General features: G+C 46.0%; 1 protein-coding gene across 3 annotated transcripts in view; it reads right to left on the bottom strand.

Annotated features, from left to right (window-relative positions):
• The window catches only part of LOC142590225 (BAI1-associated protein 3-like), a 517,523-nt gene that overhangs the window by 56,534 nt on the left and 443,127 nt on the right, over nt 1-17,862 (bottom strand). For all 3 annotated transcript variants that reach the window (XM_075702152.1, XM_075702153.1, XM_075702154.1), the window contains exons 11-16: nt 15,681-15,804; nt 11,248-11,331; nt 10,730-10,789; nt 8,831-8,955; nt 6,711-6,801; nt 3,961-4,017 (exon numbers count right to left, since the gene is read on the bottom strand). In XM_075702152.1, coding sequence (XP_075558267.1) covers nt 3,961-4,017; nt 6,711-6,801; nt 8,831-8,955; nt 10,730-10,789; nt 11,248-11,331; nt 15,681-15,804 — 541 coding nt within the window. The remainder of the gene's footprint in view (nt 1-3,960; nt 4,018-6,710; nt 6,802-8,830; nt 8,956-10,729; nt 10,790-11,247; nt 11,332-15,680; nt 15,805-17,862) is intronic.

The raw sequence follows: 17,862 nt of genomic DNA, 5'->3' as shown, positions 1-17,862 counted from the left end.
TCACGGGGGTATGAGCCATTGATGATGGCATTTTTCGACATGCTGTTTTGTATGTCGTATGCGTGATTAGAAAGAATTTAGGCACTGTTCGCTTCACTTTGCTGAGTGTATGTAGCCTCTGCCTTACGGGGCTATGAGGCATTGCATATTTTGCTTGATCGGGAGTTTTCATATTGCTATACAATTTTGTCACTGACACTTTTCACCTAATTATAATATTTTAGAATTTGATTCATTAATTAAGGCTAATTATCTAATTATGCTCAAATAAAAATAAATATCTGAGTATCTTCAAGCGATGGCAAACATTACGTTGAGTCTGTACAGGTACGTTGCATTCGCATGTATTTAATGTTTGGCTCAAGTTACGTGGGACACCCTGTATATACGCATAGGTATATGCGAGAACATTGTGCGCGCTCCCGATTACATATATGAGCGTTGCTGACATCAGGCTGGGTTTCCTGGCGTCATTAAAAATAAAAACAGCTGCCTGGCGGAAATCAATTCCAAATTATTATGGTACATTATATCAAATACAGTAGCGCGCACGTGTGTGTTAGAACAAAAAGTACTGAAGTATTGGGATGAGTGCTTTGCGGAATATATTTTACCTGGCTATTGTTAACACATAAAGAAAAAAATACCGCTTTTTTTCTAGAATTATTGCTGATATACGTATGCAGTCAATGGAAACATGAGTTCCGACCTAGTGCCCGTGGTGGAGGCAGCCCCAAACCGCACGGCTACATTGGCAAACGATATATTGGTTGATTAGGGCGAAAAAATCTAAAGTGGCTCGTTGCAATGGGGGCTCATACCCGAAACAAGAACGACATAATCAGGAATGGCCCATACCCTCGTAAGCAAGCAAATATGCAATGGCTGAATATGCATATACATTGTTTGACTATGCGTATGACTTGCTGTTGAATTGACACCATGTAATTATTCGTCTTTTCATTAAACATCATAATTCCCGATTTCTCTCTGCTAAACTTAAGGCCTAGGCTTTTCGCTGCGTAGCCACAAACATTCCCTTGTGTATAAATCACATTCATTCTCGATAGTGGCAGAATGTCGTCATCACACATCATTCCGGGAACCTTCTGTTGCGCGATTTGTCAATTACTCATGCAAGATAAATCAGACCCTAATTCACTGTTCTGATTGCTGATGACGCCAGAAAACCAAGCCTGATGCCGCGAACGCTCAGAAATCTATTAGGGAGAGCAAATAATGCTACCACACACCTTTTGTGATGTACCGTGGCACTGAGGCATTTCTTGAACAATGTAGGAGAATACATTGTAGAGATAGAGGTGCATCCTTGGATGCGTGTGTTCTAAGTTCATCAACTTGAATTGCACCAAGAAAACCTGTCCGAGCATTCGCACCTGCTTTATTAGATGCCTACTGCACTATCATTATACAGGTGGTCTTTTTTAACGGCACCAAATTTTAAGAAATAGATCAATGTAAATCTTCCTGACATTATTATCATTAGAGTGTTCAGACGGTAACCTCCGGATACGGAGCAAGTTGAACAGTTGTGTGCGTAATTCACGAATGTATGTTGATTATCTTTTAAATAATTGATCTTGGGTGGCTAAAGCGAATGAGTAGTTTGGAGCCTGCCTTCGACATTGTATAGTTGAGCGAATATATGCTTATGAAACATGATCCTGTAAGAGTAAGAACAAATATCTTGCAATTAAGCGCTCTCTGAAAGCCTCGCTGACGCGGAAAAAGGTCGAGGGTAACGTCGACCTGACCGCTTCCAGCCTTTTGAGATATTGTCATGAATGACACGGCTCCGTGAGCATGTTTCTTGCGGCCAGACGACTGTCGATTTTTATTCACATTGTTTTTTCCGAACGCAAGCCGTTTAAAGTTGAAATGTCAATATAGCAACAAACGTGCGCTGCCGAAAGCTCGCTTGGTCACCGAAACGACACACGATCGAATGATAGTGCAGATTTTGCGCGTCATTGCCTTCAAGACATTGCGCTGCCACCGACAGAAGCAAGATAACGAAGTTGAACTGCTTGGCAGCCTCTTACGGGCCGTGGTAGGCAAGGGCGGCATTACTGACATCGCAGGCGCTTTCTTTTTGCAGTGTCATTCGTAGTTGTCTCGTGCATTTAAACACGGGCTTTAATGGTCTCCACATCGCGTTTGTTTCCAAGAGTAGGTGTAAGCTAGAAAATGTTCGCTCACACCCGCAAACACGCAAATACCCTCGCACACACACACACGCACTCTCTCTCCCTGGCACGAGCACACACTCTCTTCCTCAAACGCATTCACACGCCCTCTTCATCGTGCCCATCGTACGCACAGATATCCATGCGCACACAAACACGCACAGTTATGTCCGCAGGCATGCATGCTGAAACACGAACAAGCACGGTCGCACATGTGTACATTCACGCGCCGCCATGCATGCGCCGAAAGCACGCAAGCGCACACACACATGCACTAACACGCAGATGCAGGCATGCCCACACGCCGCGAACGCTCACACACACATACGCGCACTCGCGTGCAAGCATATGTACATACGGAGGCACTAGCACGCGCACACACTCTCCGCTGGCACGCACACTCACGCACACTATCTCTCTCCCTCGCGTATACACACGCTCTCTTTCCCTCGCGCGCACACACATGCTGGAAACAGTGATAGGTGAGCGCGACAGTGATTATACGCCGGCTGTGCGAGATTGATAACACAGAACTTAGTTTAAAGGAAAAAAAAAACTTTAAAAGAACTTATATTCTGGTCATGCAGTACAGTTTAACAAAGGAAAACATCGCAGCGTAGTACGCAACGTCCGCTTTGTCTTGTCTCTAAACAGCGTCTCTCTCTTTCTTCTCACACAAACACAAACACACACACACACACACACACACACACACACACACACACACACACACACGCGCGCGCGCGCGCGCGCGCGCACCCACACACACTCTGTATCCCTCGCACGCAAACGCACTCTCCCTCACACGCACGTACTCTCTCTCCATCCGTCATACGCATACACACACACACGCGCGCACACATACACACGCAATACGCACGCACAGATATCCATGCGCACACAAACACGCACACATTTTTTCGCAATCCTGCATGCTGAAACTCGAAAAGCACACGTTGGCACGCGTACACGTACACACACGCCCACGCATGCACCGCAAGGGCGCGCACAAGCGCGCACACACGCAGGCACCCACATACGCTGCGAACGCTCACACACGTCGCGAACGCTCACACACGCATACACGCACTCGCGCGCATGCAAACGCAAATACGGAGGCACACGCCCGCACACTCATACACAGAGCGAACATGCGCATAGAACCATACCCAGGCACGCTCAAGACATGCACATGCATAACCACTCTGTACCATCTCGGCTGCTTCTCAGAAGCCTGCACGTGCAAACAGGCTGCATAACACTCCCTCTACCAATACCTTTTCAATGTCAGCTGTAATAAATCGCTTTAAGGTTTAAATTTGGCGCTTTTTTAAGCCAATGTGCCCTCTGGCGGGAGGGTGCAAAACGATTTTCTCCTGTCGTTGGACTTCACCGCCCCTGTCTGACTTTTTTTAACTGCTTTAACGTACCACCAATGTTCCGACTAAGTGCCAAAATGCATATGTTGCTAGAAGGGACTACCCTCTTGTTGTCGGCGTTTGAAACTTTTTGACCCTCGCCCTATATTCTGAAATATAAATTAGAAAAAAAACATTCCCATTCAGTCACACTTGTGCGTTGCTGTGAAGTTCCGAAGGAGAATGTCCAGAATTCCTGGACATGGGCGCTGGGTTCTAGCCGTTGTGGCTATTGTGATATCATTTTCATACACATTACGACGTCGCAGCAAACTGCCAGTGCGCGAACAGTTCGATTTGTTTATTGCTAGAGAATCGCGCGTCAATTCACTCACCAGAACCAAGGGCTGGTGAAGGGCGTGGGTGCACCGAAACCAGTCCGCACAGCCTTTCTGCAAGACGAGAAGAACATGCGGATGGTGCAAAATTAAAGCTGACTCACGCTTTGGTTACAACTAACGTTAAGTCTTTAATATTATACTACAAGCACGTGACTAACAAAACCAAGTTCCCGAATGCGCGAATATATCTCCTCGTCATCCTCCCAAATATTCGCGCTGATATTTTCTTTCTCCTCGCAACTGTGTCCCTACTTTCGCGTGAGTTCACACGTTTCATCTTTCAGTATGTGCTTTGCCGGGTTAGTTACTGACGCCTATCTAGAATTATTACATTCACGACCAAGATATTACAACTGTCTATGACACAAGAAGCCGTAAGGGAGCGCTCGATGATGTCAACAACCTGAAGATCTTTGAAAACACTCGAACCTCTCGAACACATTACGTGAGCGAGGCCTGCAGGGTGAGCCTCTCTGCTCCTCTACGGCAATGCGCAAAAATTTCCACAATTCGTCTTCATGCAAACCAGAAGCGTTACGTTTCGGACGAGTTGGTAGTACATAATTTTTTAGAGAATTGTGCGCGCACAAAGAGCGGACGTCGAACAAAGAAGGGACACACCAGGGTGCGCAAACTTCAACTGGCTTTTATTGTGACAGCGACATATATATATATATATATATATATATATATATATATATATATATATATATATATATATATATATGTGTGTGTGTGTGTGTGTGTGTGTGTGTGTGTGTGTGTGTGTGTGTGTGTGTGTGTGTGTGTGTCGCTGTCACAATCAAGAAAACACAGGCAGGCAAGCAAACAACAGAAAAACAACAAAAACGCGCGAGAACTGCGCCGCCACATGTGCCGAACAAACCAAAACTTGTCGCTGTCATCGCGTTTCACCATCCAGAAACCTCACCTCCTTATCACTTAATGCTACAGAAGAGGCACTCACACATCTCTGATCATGCCGAAGAATTTCTCTGGCCTCGTCTATCTTCCTAATTAACCGATTTATGTGAGAAAACAATATAGTGCATCTGTTAAAGATCGGCTAGCAACCATTGCATGACTTGCATGACTTGCATTCGATGCCTTGCTTGACCTTGCGGCGACGTTCTGCTAGCCTCTCATTTACGAGTCGCCTACTTGATATTTTTTTTCTGATTGTAGAAGCGTATATGTATGTCGCTGTCGCAATAAAACCCAGTTGAAGTTTGCTCATGCGGTGTGTCCCTTCTTCGTTCGACGTCCTGTCTTTGTGCGCGCATAATTATCTAAAGAGTCATGTGAACACCCGTTAGTTCCTTGGCACGCTTCACAAGCATTTTCCCGTAAAGGTTGCAGTCACCGCGATGCGGAATCGAAGCCTCGACCTCGCGCTCCCAGCACGGCGTCCACCTCAAGTTCTTAGAATTACTGAACTCTTTGTTTATTACTGCCTGTTGCGGGAACAAAGCCTGCAGCAACCACGATTGTGTCTTCAGTACGCACGTACAGCGAACCTAAAACAAAACACGTGCAAAGTTAAACAAAAAAAATACACTTTACTAGATCGATTCAGTATGGGAAAATTATTATGTGAACAGTTTAATTGTGCTTCCAAGGCGTGACAACTTAGAGTGAAACCGGAACCCAGCCAGTTATATCGTCAAAGGTCGTATCTAAAATATCGCTGATCTTTCGTGGTTGTTCAATCGGGCTTCATATTTGCCAAATTGAGCATTTTAGCGACTGAAAAATTGTTCACGCCCCTCCTCACGAAATGTCTTAGTTAGCTAGAATAAGTATAACTCCTAGATCAAGTTCCTTATCCCTTTTAAAAGGTTCCTGTATAGTTTTAACGAACGCCTAGAACAATTAACGATAAAATATGCATATGTAGACATCTAAGAAAGCAATTCTGTGACGAATGAAAAGCGGCGTAACCTCGAAACAAGATGCGCCGTTCTTTTTTAGAACATACAGAATTTTAAAAAATCATCCATGAAGCCTAACATAGCCCCATTCATTGAACTGTGTTACTGAAACAGGTGGACATTACTTGGTCGAGAAATACAAATACATAATCAGCTAATAACGAAAAAAATAATTAATTAGGTTTGTTCAAGTTACCTACAACATATATTCCGATTTACAAATTGCAAGACGGATTCTTTTACAATGAATTCTTAGGATGACTCCAGTTTCCAGATATCTGTTTTCGATCTTCGTGCAGAAATAATTGGAGGCTCTGTTGTTTTCGTGTTTCAGTGCATAAAACGGTGGTTCGCTGAAAAAGCAAATCGAAATATAGTTCATTTTTATGCTAGTTTCACTGCGGATATCCGAGACCCATGCGATTCTTCAAATTCATTCCAACTGAATATGCCTTACAAACTCACTGGCTACAATTCTTGAATCGCAATATCAGCTGTCAATGTAATCACTTAAAAAGTTAATTAGTGGATTTTTGTTATTTAACAGATAATTCACTTCGATTTATCACGCGAGCAATGCCCACCGCTTGAAGTGTTGCAGCTCAACGGCTATGAGCACGCTTTGTCCCACAGCTTAATTTAATATGTTTTCTATGGCTTAAAAAAAGACTCCGTATAACGAGCTTCCTCAGTACATTTCTGGTTGTGCGAAGAAAGAAGCAAGTGCACTTTTCTTTTGCAACTGTGGAACCAAGTTGCACATTTCAAGAGAAAGCACGTCATGGTTACAGTTACGAACGTACAGCCTCGTACCTTCAGCGTGTTGGTGATCTCGACGCTGAGCTGGTTCCTAAAAGGACAGCACCACTGGAACGCTTTCATCCGGTAGATGAGTGCCAGACATCTGCGGGGAGAGGCAGAGTGAGAAATTACATACGCGACATCGCAATTAAGGTACGGCGTAACAGCTGCGTAATCTCAAAAGAGGAAGTAGTCCCTGAGCTCCAGGGGGATTGTCACGCGCAAACTGTTTCGTTTTCCGATGGACACTTTTCACCGGAACGTCACTGATATCAGTGTGCCGCTTGGCGTACAAGACGCTACTATCGCATTACGAAAATTATTTAATGCCGCTGATACTACCGTGAAAGAGTCTTGTCTGATCAGATTAGGCATGCGATGCTAATGTCGTTGCGCAGGCGGGGACAGAATAATACGGGAGCTCCGACCACGTTCCAAACTGTATTCTTGGCGTGCGCTTACAAGGCAAGCTCCTGGTGTCGAGACATAGGATTGTACACGCTCCTCCCTCTATGTACGTGTGTCCGTCAACGCGTCCCCTTCTTGCCATCCGGCCATCCAAATCGCGATGATTGCAGAATATTACGCTGACAACGCTAGGAGAGCGGTGCAAGTTTCTGCCGGCGGTAACTGCAGTGCATTGTCGCACCACGGCCGGATCTGACCCCGCGCTCCTAGTGTAATCTTCTGCAATCATCGCGATTGCGGCAGCAGGCTAGCAAGAAGCCATGGAGGAAGGGAAGCACAAGACAGGCCCCGGCTAGCTTGGATCATTGGAAGAATGTGCGGCGGAAGCCACGTAGTGTTTTTCGCAAAGGAGCACTGGGAGTCGTACATGTGCCAAATATCTATGTTGCCGCAGCCACCGCGCTACTGAAGCTATTGCTGCTGCTGTCGGCCTGTGAAAAGTGAGATAAGATTTTTTTTCGGGCCATGCCATTTCTTGCAGCACATTCAGTTCGTGAGACAAGCTGACTTTAGAGTGTGGCGTGTAAGCTTGAAAGTCTTGGGTCTGTGAGTGCTAGCCAGCGACACAGACACTCAAGCAATCACGGCGCGGGTTTTCGTCGTCGTCTTCAACGTGCCAAGGAAAAACACAGGAGTGTGTCTGCTTCTCCAAAACTGTTACAGACGTTTCGTTGGCTTTGTTCTGACGCGCGCGGGCAGCCCACACTTCCGGTGACTCGTAGCAATGTAAGCTCAGAGCTCACGCCTATCTGCTGCAGCGAGCTGATTGGAGGAGCAAGGGCAGATGGCACACAAACATGGCTGCACTTCCGGCTTCAAAAAAAGGTGATGTCAGGGCCTCTCCTATTTTGTTTCCTTCCTCCATGCAGAAAGGGAACGCCGTGGGAGGCACAAGTGCATAGACGGACGCGCATGCGCGATGCCACGTTTCGACAACATGGCGATCGCTTCCTCAGAGTACGTAAGAATGCAGTTTGGAACGTGTTCGCAGATCCCGTATAATTTTATTCCTGACTGTACATTCTAAAGTGCAATAGAGCTGAGTGCTTCTTCAGAAATGTACAGTGACTCGTGTATAAAAAGCACACGCGCTTGACCCCTGACGCAGATTTCGCCGATCATCGATTGTGCTCAAGGGTGTCGTTGTGCTTTGAGTGCTGCTCGTTTTTCTAGGCGTAAGTTCAATCGATAAAGCGTTAGATTCTTGACTCTCAGTTGCGCCATTGTCTGGATCAACGTGACAACGGAGAGTTTTAGGTTAGCGTGCTCAAGCGTTTTGAGACGCACGTTGTGCACAAGAGAACGCAAAATGGCCAGCAATGGAGTTCGCATCTCCCAACGCTTGAGTCCATCTAATCTAATTCTCCCAGTATCTCAAGACCGAGACAGCCTAAATACCTCACAACATGCGGACCGCTGGGCCAATTTTCACGATGTCCCTCTTACAAGGTAGGAAGAGGCCACGACTGATTATCGCTGCGGTGATTGCCTTGTCATTACGCGGCCGTCGCAATCATCAGCGTTGTGCGCCATGACTTCATCCCTCAAATTGCACTTGTCTAACAGAACTGTCATAAATACCGGCTCTAGGTGAGTGAGCGATCGTTCGATCAGTTTTTTTCCAAAGTTTCTACGGGGAGTTCACATCACGACGGCGTTCTCACTTGAGCAGGTGAACCAGCTTGTGTTCCGCTTCCACGTGCGTCAAGGGGAAGAGGTCCCGGTGCTTGTGGAGCAGCTCGAGGCAGTAGTCGATGAACACGTTGAAGGACTCGGCGAGGCAGGCCTCCTACGCGAGGTGTGGGAGGACCGTGAGAAAAAAAGAACCGACCCAGCCAAGGAAAGCTCGCTCTGCTCCCCCGGCTTGCCAACTTCTGATATTATTGGAGCGCGAGCAAGAGCTGGGCTCGACGAAAACATTCGCTACTCTGTCATTTGTCCTCGGGCCATTCATGAAAGTAAAAGCAAGCTTATGAGTTTTTGTTGCAGAAGGCAGCTTGTAGTAGTTGTGCCTTTTTGTGAAGCCTCATACCTACGGTGTTTCTTTCTTACGCGGCGCTTGTCAGCCGGCAAGGATTTCACTATAAATTATGTTGAGTCACAAGGGGTGCCCACACCAAATCTTGAATAATACGTTCACACCTTACGAGAGCGTGCAGAAGTTATAAGAGCACACTTTGTTCTCTGAACACTGAGTAACAAAAAAGTATTTGTTTTTGCAAGCTAACATAACACATTTCACCAATTCTTGGATTATCTAATACATATTATATTTCAGTAGTCGGTTGTTGATTAGTTCAAGTCAGTTCATGCTAAACATTCACTTTTTTTTTCAAATGTATTAGAAGACATAGCTCAAGGAGATATCACATGTGATAATGCAGGCATTATCATCAAGTTCTAGATTATAGCGAGGGCAAGAGAAAAACCGGTAGCGATAGGTTGCCGACGCATCACAGCGTGTCGACAAATTACGGATCAAAACTGAAGAGGAATGATCAGGAGCAATTCGAACAAACACGCAAGCTCGAAACTAGAGCGAAGAAACGGCCCGAGTGGCGGCAGAAATTTGCACAACAGAGGCATACATTGCCAGCGAGGTGAAGTGTCCGAGAATAGGTGCTTCGACACGTGACATCGGACTTTATCAGTGCGCAGACAGAAGAGGACAAGTTTCTTGAAACACACAAGAAGCAGAGATAGTTAGAATATCGGCTAATGGCGAATGTCAGGAAGTTCAGACTCTTACGTCTATGAGACCTAAGTCCGTTGCCTTGGCTGGTCTCGCTCATAGCCAAAGACCGTAAGTACATTCAGTTTCCTACGAAATGCATCATGAAGATCAGGCATCATTTCTCTGCCGAAAAGTTTTTTTTAGCCTACGAGCCGCAGTACAATAATCCCCGTTGTACGCACATATTTTGTAAAAGTTTCGCCATACTACGCGTCAACTGAGCCAGCAGCTTGGTCGTTGGCTCAAAACTAGCAGTTCAGAAAGTTCATACAGTTCATCTGACCGCAACTGCCCTGTTTCGGCAAAACTTTAGAGCTTATTTGGAGAAGGTTCTGTCGCAACCTATGAAAAGTTTAGAGAACATGCGCTTTACTCAATGCTTTGTGGCTATGAGTTGCTTAGATCTGAGGCACATTTTGTCTGCCTGGCTAATTTCACATTGCAACATGGACTCAAGCTTAAGATATGCTACTTGAATTCAAAAAGCAGCAATTATGCCACAGTTGCATTCATTCATAGGGCAGTTCGATGACAGAAACTTGTATTACTTAAAAAACATCCCAAACATGTCCGCCTTCTAACAAACTTTGCAACACGCTTATTTTAAAAATCAATTTCAGGTAAACTGAGCCCCCAATGGTAAACACATTGGGGTCACATGAAGTTTCACTCTTAAGTTCAGTCGTCCCTGCTTCTCTGCTGCCTTTCAAACTCAACGTATTATAACACGTGGACAGCACAATATCCGCCTTGTGATATTTCCTATGTTCGATAAATTCGATCTTCTAAGACATGCCGAACATGCCAAAAGGTTGAAGAGAGCCCTCACTTCTTGGCGCAACAAGCGTCTTTGCTGGCCTTCCGGTCCGTACTGGCTTGCCGAGGATTCCTGGCGAGAACAGGCGAGGTCATTCGGTGACAGCATCCGACAGATGCGTTAGGATGCCATGTCACAAAGCACGAAGTGCTTCCCTTAAAGCTTCGCGACGCAAGCGGACCTCCTCCCAATGCGGTTATTGCGTTCTCTCATTTAACGACAACGCGTGTTAGCAAGTTCTGCGGGCGGCAGGCCAAAGTAGTGAGAAAGTTGTGAAAATGGCGTCGATGTGACAATGAGGTGCATGCTTGGCTGAAGGTGTTCAAGAGGTTCCGAGTAAGATGAGAGAAGAGATCAGCATTGAAAGAAATGTGTAGGCGGTGACACATTCCTTGGGAAGATGCTTGTGAGTGCTCAAAGATTAGAAAAGGCGACAGACAAAGCGGCAGCCATCAGCCGTAGAGAAGACAAGGAGTTCAGACGAGAGTAAGCGAGCTTTGAGAGGAGCGCACTGTTCCTTATAGGCTCACTTCTTTCTTCGACACCCTGGGGCTAGTGTCTTCCTTGACCTCAGCCTGAATGACAAGTCTTTCACGTATGTCCACACTTTGGTCCTAGAAGAAGAGAAAACAAGAAAGTACTGAAACCACACATACAAAAGAGACACAATGTCGGGCACAGGCACTATGGTAAGGATTTCACGTGTGCAGGACAAGCTTGCTGAGGAAGAAGCCAAGCCTGCGCAGAAGGTGTAGAAGAAAAGTGGCGAAGGACGCCGGCGGCAGCAAGGAATGTTGTCCCTTCATTCTTCCAGGCTCGACATGAAAGATAACGGTTCATAATGCACATCTTCGAAGTCTTCTGCAAACTCCCGGTCATTGGTCATGGAGAACAGACACAGCCGGCGCGACAGCTTCTCCCAAAGCTAAGTAGATGTGCGATAGTAGAAAGCAACGGATGCAGAAATGAGCGCCGTAGATCGCCTCATAATGAAGAAGGAGAAATTAGCACTGCCACTCAAAGATTCGCATTGCATCTTCTTTTTTTAGGCATCGTTAGTGTGGGTAAACTTAAGACGAATTCACCTACAATTTACGTAAGTGTAAGATACCGTACTGTAATCTATACACGTAAGGCAGACGCACGTATTTTTCTCGAGGTTTCGGCGCTATGCAGTTGCTCGTTTGCTGTGCCCTCGCTGAGGTGAGAAATACGTCCAGGTGTTCAAGTTTTCTCCATTTATCGGCAATATATAGGTACATGAAAAAAACGATAAAACGAGGACAATGATAGTAAAAGTAAAAGAGTTCAGTGAATATCGAACTACCGCCCAAGCAGTAGTTTCCCATGTACTAACATAAGGTCTAAACACAGCTCTGAACAACAGGCGTATCGCAGGAGAATATGGCTCGCTTGAAAATGTCCACCGCTCCTCTACACGCTTTCTTTTCTTTCTTGTGACCAAGCAAAAATAAAGTATTTCCTCCGATGAAGCTCGCAGGGAAAACTGTTGCGAAAGCAAGCAGAGCCATTTGTTTTTACCCATGCTGAATTCCAGTAGCCCAGCGCCTTTGTCTATAAGCCAATGCCACAAACTCCAAGCATCTCGAGTAAAGCACACCTTTCCAGCGTCCATGACCACGAGTTCTCGCTCTTCGTCGACTTGGGATGTTCCGTCGCTGGAACGCAAAGACGACAGCCGGCGTTTGCGTTTCTTCCAGAACCTTATGAACTTTCGCCTAATGCTCGGGCGCCGAAGCTGCTTCCGGTCCGTCGCGGGCTCGGGATGAAATTCGACGTTCATCTCTGTCACGTGGGCGTCGTCGCAGCCAACTTCGTCCACATGTGCTCCAGACACCAGTCGTGCTCGACTGCCACCAATGACAGCTCCCTGCTACAAAGTTATCAAGAGCACACTCATTTCCTCGACGCCTCCAAGGTCTGCTCCTATGCCAATCTGAAGCCGAGTATTCATTCGTATTAGCCGGCAAACCATGATCGTTAAACATACCGCAACTAGGCTTCAACTGGGGCCAGTCGGTCGGTCATCGTTCTGTTTGCTGCGCCGTATCGTTGCATAAAGAAGAACACAGAAAGAAACCAGCACGCATTATGTGCAACAGTTCGTTCATACCACATGCCATTCACACTTCGCATTCACGCGCATTCATCCTCCAGCGTACCACTCTCCATTAACAGCCACGAGCAAGTTTTATGTCACCCATTTCTGATCCGATGACTCCTGTAGGAATATCAATGCCTCGCACAGTGCGTCTGTTCAAAGGAAATGTCGTATACAAGATTAATGACACAGCTCGGTGTTTCGGCAATACCTTTCCAGGCTTGGTGCCGCTGTCTATAGTGTTCTTTTTCTGAAATTGCACAAATGTCGGCCCATAGCGGCAAACAGCTTTTTGTTCGTTTATTTCACTTCATGCTGTTCCCTTTGAGAGGCCGCTGGCAACACATAAAGAGGGGGGGGGGCGTAAATATTTGTGGTTGACATGGCCAGAGGCAATTAGACCAGATTTGCCACAGCTTCAGCGAATACCACTCTTAAATGTCCTTTATTTCACTTAAGGGTGATGCAAGCAGCATTCGATATATTTGTGGTAATGACTGACAGACTTCGGAAAGCGAACTTAGGATCTCTAGAAGATAAATATTCATACAGAAGCTGTTTTCAGCATGAATATTTTGTCATGGATGTCTTCTGTATACTAGGGAGCATCACACTTGGATGTTTTATTTCTTTTTTGTGCAATCAGATGCACATAAACCGCATTTGTAATGAGAAAAAAAGCTACACAATTTAAACCAGAAAGGTCTCAGTGTCGGTGCGGCACGTTTTCTCTCGTAATCCTGTGGACGCCGTTTCCCCCACAGTTAAGCACGTTGCGTCAAAGCCAGCCAACCACGACTGTGAGTGTAGATGCAAAAACACTTCTACCTCTGTCATTTCTTCTTCTTTGCCAAATTATTCTTCCTGGTTCGTGGATACGAAGCTCGCTTCTATTGACAGAATGTACCGTATTTTCCGGACTGCAGTGCGCGGATTATACCAATTTGAAAGCGGAAATTTCGCGGCCCGCGAACTATCTATGGGTGCGGATTAAAACTAATTTCATTTCTTAAGATCGGAAGCGCGTTTGAAGATAACAGGGCCAGACTGCGCCTTCGAACTTTTCGTTTGCTGTAAATCGCACAGCAATAGTTGTTCCACAATGAGGATCTTTACGTCCGAGCAATATTTCAATCTCATTCTGGCAGCTCGGAATCTTGTTAGGGAGTGTGAAATATATGCAGTAAACGTGAAGCACCGTGAAGATATGCAAGTGACTGCTTCACCTTCACGCAGTTGTTGAATCTCAGTGCAGTCCAACGTGCGCAAGAAATAAATATTCTGAACGTGAAGCCGTTCGTCAAATCCGACATGCTTGATTTGTTGTTGTTGTTGTTGTTGTTGTTGTTGTTGTTGTTGTTGTTGTTGTTGTTTCTCTGGCAGCCTGACAAGTGTGTTTTTGATAGTGTTTAGTATTTATTCCTATACACAGTTTCTTAGAGAACTCAGGCTTTTATTGGGCGACAATAAACGGGTTGCCCGCCTGTTTTTTGCTGGTTGCAGGAAAGCTACAACACTCAATGTCTGACCAAGTTTGTCCGTGCGGACCAGAGTCCGGAAAGTATGGTACATAAACAACAGGGCTCCCCTGAAGGGCGCTAATTTTCGTTGGAAGGTAGTTGAAGCGAAGCAAATAAAATTCGGGGGTTTTACAAAATCTCATCTCGTCGGGAAGAGGAACAATGAATAAATGCATGGTTACACCTACGAAAAACTAAATAACATTTATGGGGGGAGAAAATTAAGACAGGACGTTTCGGCTCCGACATGAGTGATTTGTTTGTTCACAGTCGGACAGATGTGAAAGAGTAGATCGCTATGAAGGCTAGAAGTCACGGATCGTCTAAGCCTTCACAATCTTGAGCTCTTTCGCATCTGTCTCATTGCGAACAGGGCTCCCCCGTGTGGACACCGAAAGGTCCTCTTTTTGTTAATGTTTCATTAGATGTCATTTAGTTCTTGGCCTACGTCCTGTTTCAATCATCACGAAGTGAAATAAGTAGCTTACTAACAATACGCCTTCTCAGGGATTTGTAAAAGAAACAATACGTTCACAAGTGGCGAAAGGTGGAGCCAACAAGCACACAAGGGCCCTGACGTAACATCCTTGATGAAGTCAAACTTCGTACACGACTCGGTCGTATGTTCGTCCTCTTAGAAAATCTATTGCCGGCGGGTGGCCGCTCGATCACGCACTGATTGGCTTCATATTGAGCAGCTATAGTCTGCTGAGAAAATTGGGGGGACTATGCTATTTTCTTTTTTTTTCTAAGCAAGGTCCACATCGTCATTCCTAATGGCGATCTAGAGCTTTCACAGTGAATAGCTTTTGTTTATTTTTTATGCGAACAACAATAGAACAAGTAGCTTGTTGGCAATCGTCTAAATAATGAAAAATAACAGATTTCCTAATGAATATTCACCATTAACATAGAGTTTTCTACCTGGCTGTGTCCCTTATCATCTGTGCAGTCTTCGCGACTGCTTAGTGGCTACGGCATTGCGCTGCTGATCTGGAGCACGCGGTAACGATGCCACACGCGGCGGCCGCATATATATTAGGAGGGGGGGGGGGGGGTTCGAAGCGCAAGAAGTGCCCTTCGGGTGCACGTTGGGACAATTTGGTGGCCAAATTATAGAACATCCACTATGACGTGCCCCGTAATCAGATCATGAGTTCGACACACACACACACAAAAAAAAGCTGCAAGCTCAATCAACTTTTTGTTCGACCTCTTTACGGGAGCGTTCTGAACCCTTTTTTCTGTTGACTTTTACCGGAATACCGAGAACTGCAGAAGCTATAAGAACGTTCCGTAAACTTCGCTAACGTGACCTTACCTCGTCCCTCGATAACGGCCGATCCGAGTCTTCCCAGGCTCGGTCCAGGTCATCCAGTAGCTGCAGCAATAGCGCGTAGTCCAAGGAGATGCCCATGTGCTTCCGTGAGTACATCACCCATCGGCTGAGCAAGGGAAAAAAATAAAAACACGCTGCGTTTCAATAACTCTTGCCTCCGATCCATTCCGAAGCCCAAGAAAACTCTAGAATGGCCACCATCTCTGTAAACGAGTTCTTAATGGCAAGATCTCTCTCATGAACGCAGAACACGCACTGAGCGACAAGAAACAGGGAAAACACGGGGCTCGATATCTTGTTACTTCAACCATACGAGAGACCAAGAGAGAGAGAGAGAGAGAGTGAGTGAGTGAGTGAGTGAGTGAGTGAGTGAGTGAGTGAGTGAGTGAGTGAGTGAGTGAGTGAGTGAGTGAGTGAGTGAGTGAGTGAGTGAGTGAGTGAGTGAGTGAGTGAGTGAGTGAGTGAGTGAGTGAGTGAGTGAGTGAGTGAGTGAGTGAGTGAGTGAGTGAGGTAAGTAAGTGAGTGAATGAAGAACTTATTGAGGAAATACAAAGATGTTGGCGTGAGGTAAATGTCGTTCTAGGCTGCTATTCAGCTCAGAGACAAAGGGAAGAGGAACAGGGGTTCCGCGAAGCATAGAGACACTGAAGCAAGAGGAAGCACACAGAAGTTGGGCTGTTGAGATGTAGGAATAACAACTGTGTAATAGTACTTGAGACGTACAGATGCTAGGAAACAAGAAACGCAAATGAAAGTGGACAAAGAAGACGACTTGCCGAATTGCGCGAGCGGTACTCCACCGTTAAGCTACCCCAGTCGCCGTCGTTAGCATCAACTTTATTACGTATTCCTGTGTGTGTATGTGGCTGTCCCTGGGAGTTTTAGACAGCACCACATAACACATGAACCCAGCAGCAAGCAATAGGCCACTGAACTCCCGTAAACTACCTCCTAGCATCATTCTTTAGTCAGATGCCATGAGCTCATGCGCGCAGTATCATATACGTGTATATGTAGTACGCGACCATCTATCTACTATGCTTCTTCGGCTAAAAAAAAAGAACAAAAATAACCTCCATGATTTACCTAATCATGTCGCAGCTCATTGTGCTGATTCTTTATTCGGAATAACAGCGGAAATCGCAGGCCATTAGAAATTTATATTTCAGGCGTTTTGTTTTGTTTTTCGTCAGTGCTATAACACAAAGTGGCACCCATTTGCCTTAAATACCTGCTGAGCACAGGAAGATGGTGAAAGCAATCATACATCATGCTAGACACATCGTGCTTCGAGAATGAGCACAAGTTTTTTGATTACCGATTTTGGCTTTGTACTTTCAAAACGAGAAAAGCAGATGCCCATGTAGCTCAAGGTAAGCTTGCAATATTTAAAAAATCGCAGTTTCTGTTATTATTCATGGTAACATACGAACACCAGACACGTGAAAATGAAAGAAGGCCGCCAATTTTGCTCCTGAATAGGAACACCCGTACAAATCGGATTAACTGCATGAGCAGTTCCTACCTATGTAAATGGAGACGGTTCAATCATTCTGGCTCGGCATTTCCTGCATTCGTTTGTTGCATCCGCGAGCAAAGCTTGAAACCTACCGATTCCACAGAGTCATTTGTATTTAGGACTTCCACAGATATCGCCCTTGTGCACCCTATGGAGACTGAAAACCATAACGCGCTCAGCCAACGAAGCACCAGATTTCTGGCCTCAACTTTGCGCCCTCGCACTCGTTCCAGGTGTAGATCATGTGACCTCGAACAATCCACGTGCAGGCGGCGCATGCGCCTTTAATACCGGGACACGGATGGAGGCGCGGGTTCGACGCCCAAAGGCCGAGGTCTGTTGCGCGTCTCCTGTAAAGACGTGCGTTTCGTACTGCCGTCCAACCGAAGAAAAATTCGCTTAGACCGTCTCCCAGAGTGCGTGGGATCTGCACGATCATTGCGCGAATAGTTGTAGAAGTGCGGAGAACTGCGCGGAGTAAACGAAGGGAGAATAAAGTGCGAGGGTGCAGTCGCCGCCTGCGATGCCCCTGTCAACGCGCTGCCCTCATTCAGTTGTCGTCGTTCCGCTGTCGCGGTGCCGCCATCGTGTAGCCGTCGTTTTCGTGCTGCCGTCGTCGTAGCGCCGCCACCTCGATCGTCCTAA

This window comes from Dermacentor variabilis, chromosome 8 (assembly GCF_050947875.1).
Source record: "Dermacentor variabilis isolate Ectoservices chromosome 8, ASM5094787v1, whole genome shotgun sequence".
Lineage (NCBI taxonomy): Eukaryota > Metazoa > Arthropoda > Arachnida > Ixodida > Ixodidae > Dermacentor > Dermacentor variabilis.
This window is presented reverse-complemented; position numbering and strand designations above follow the sequence as displayed.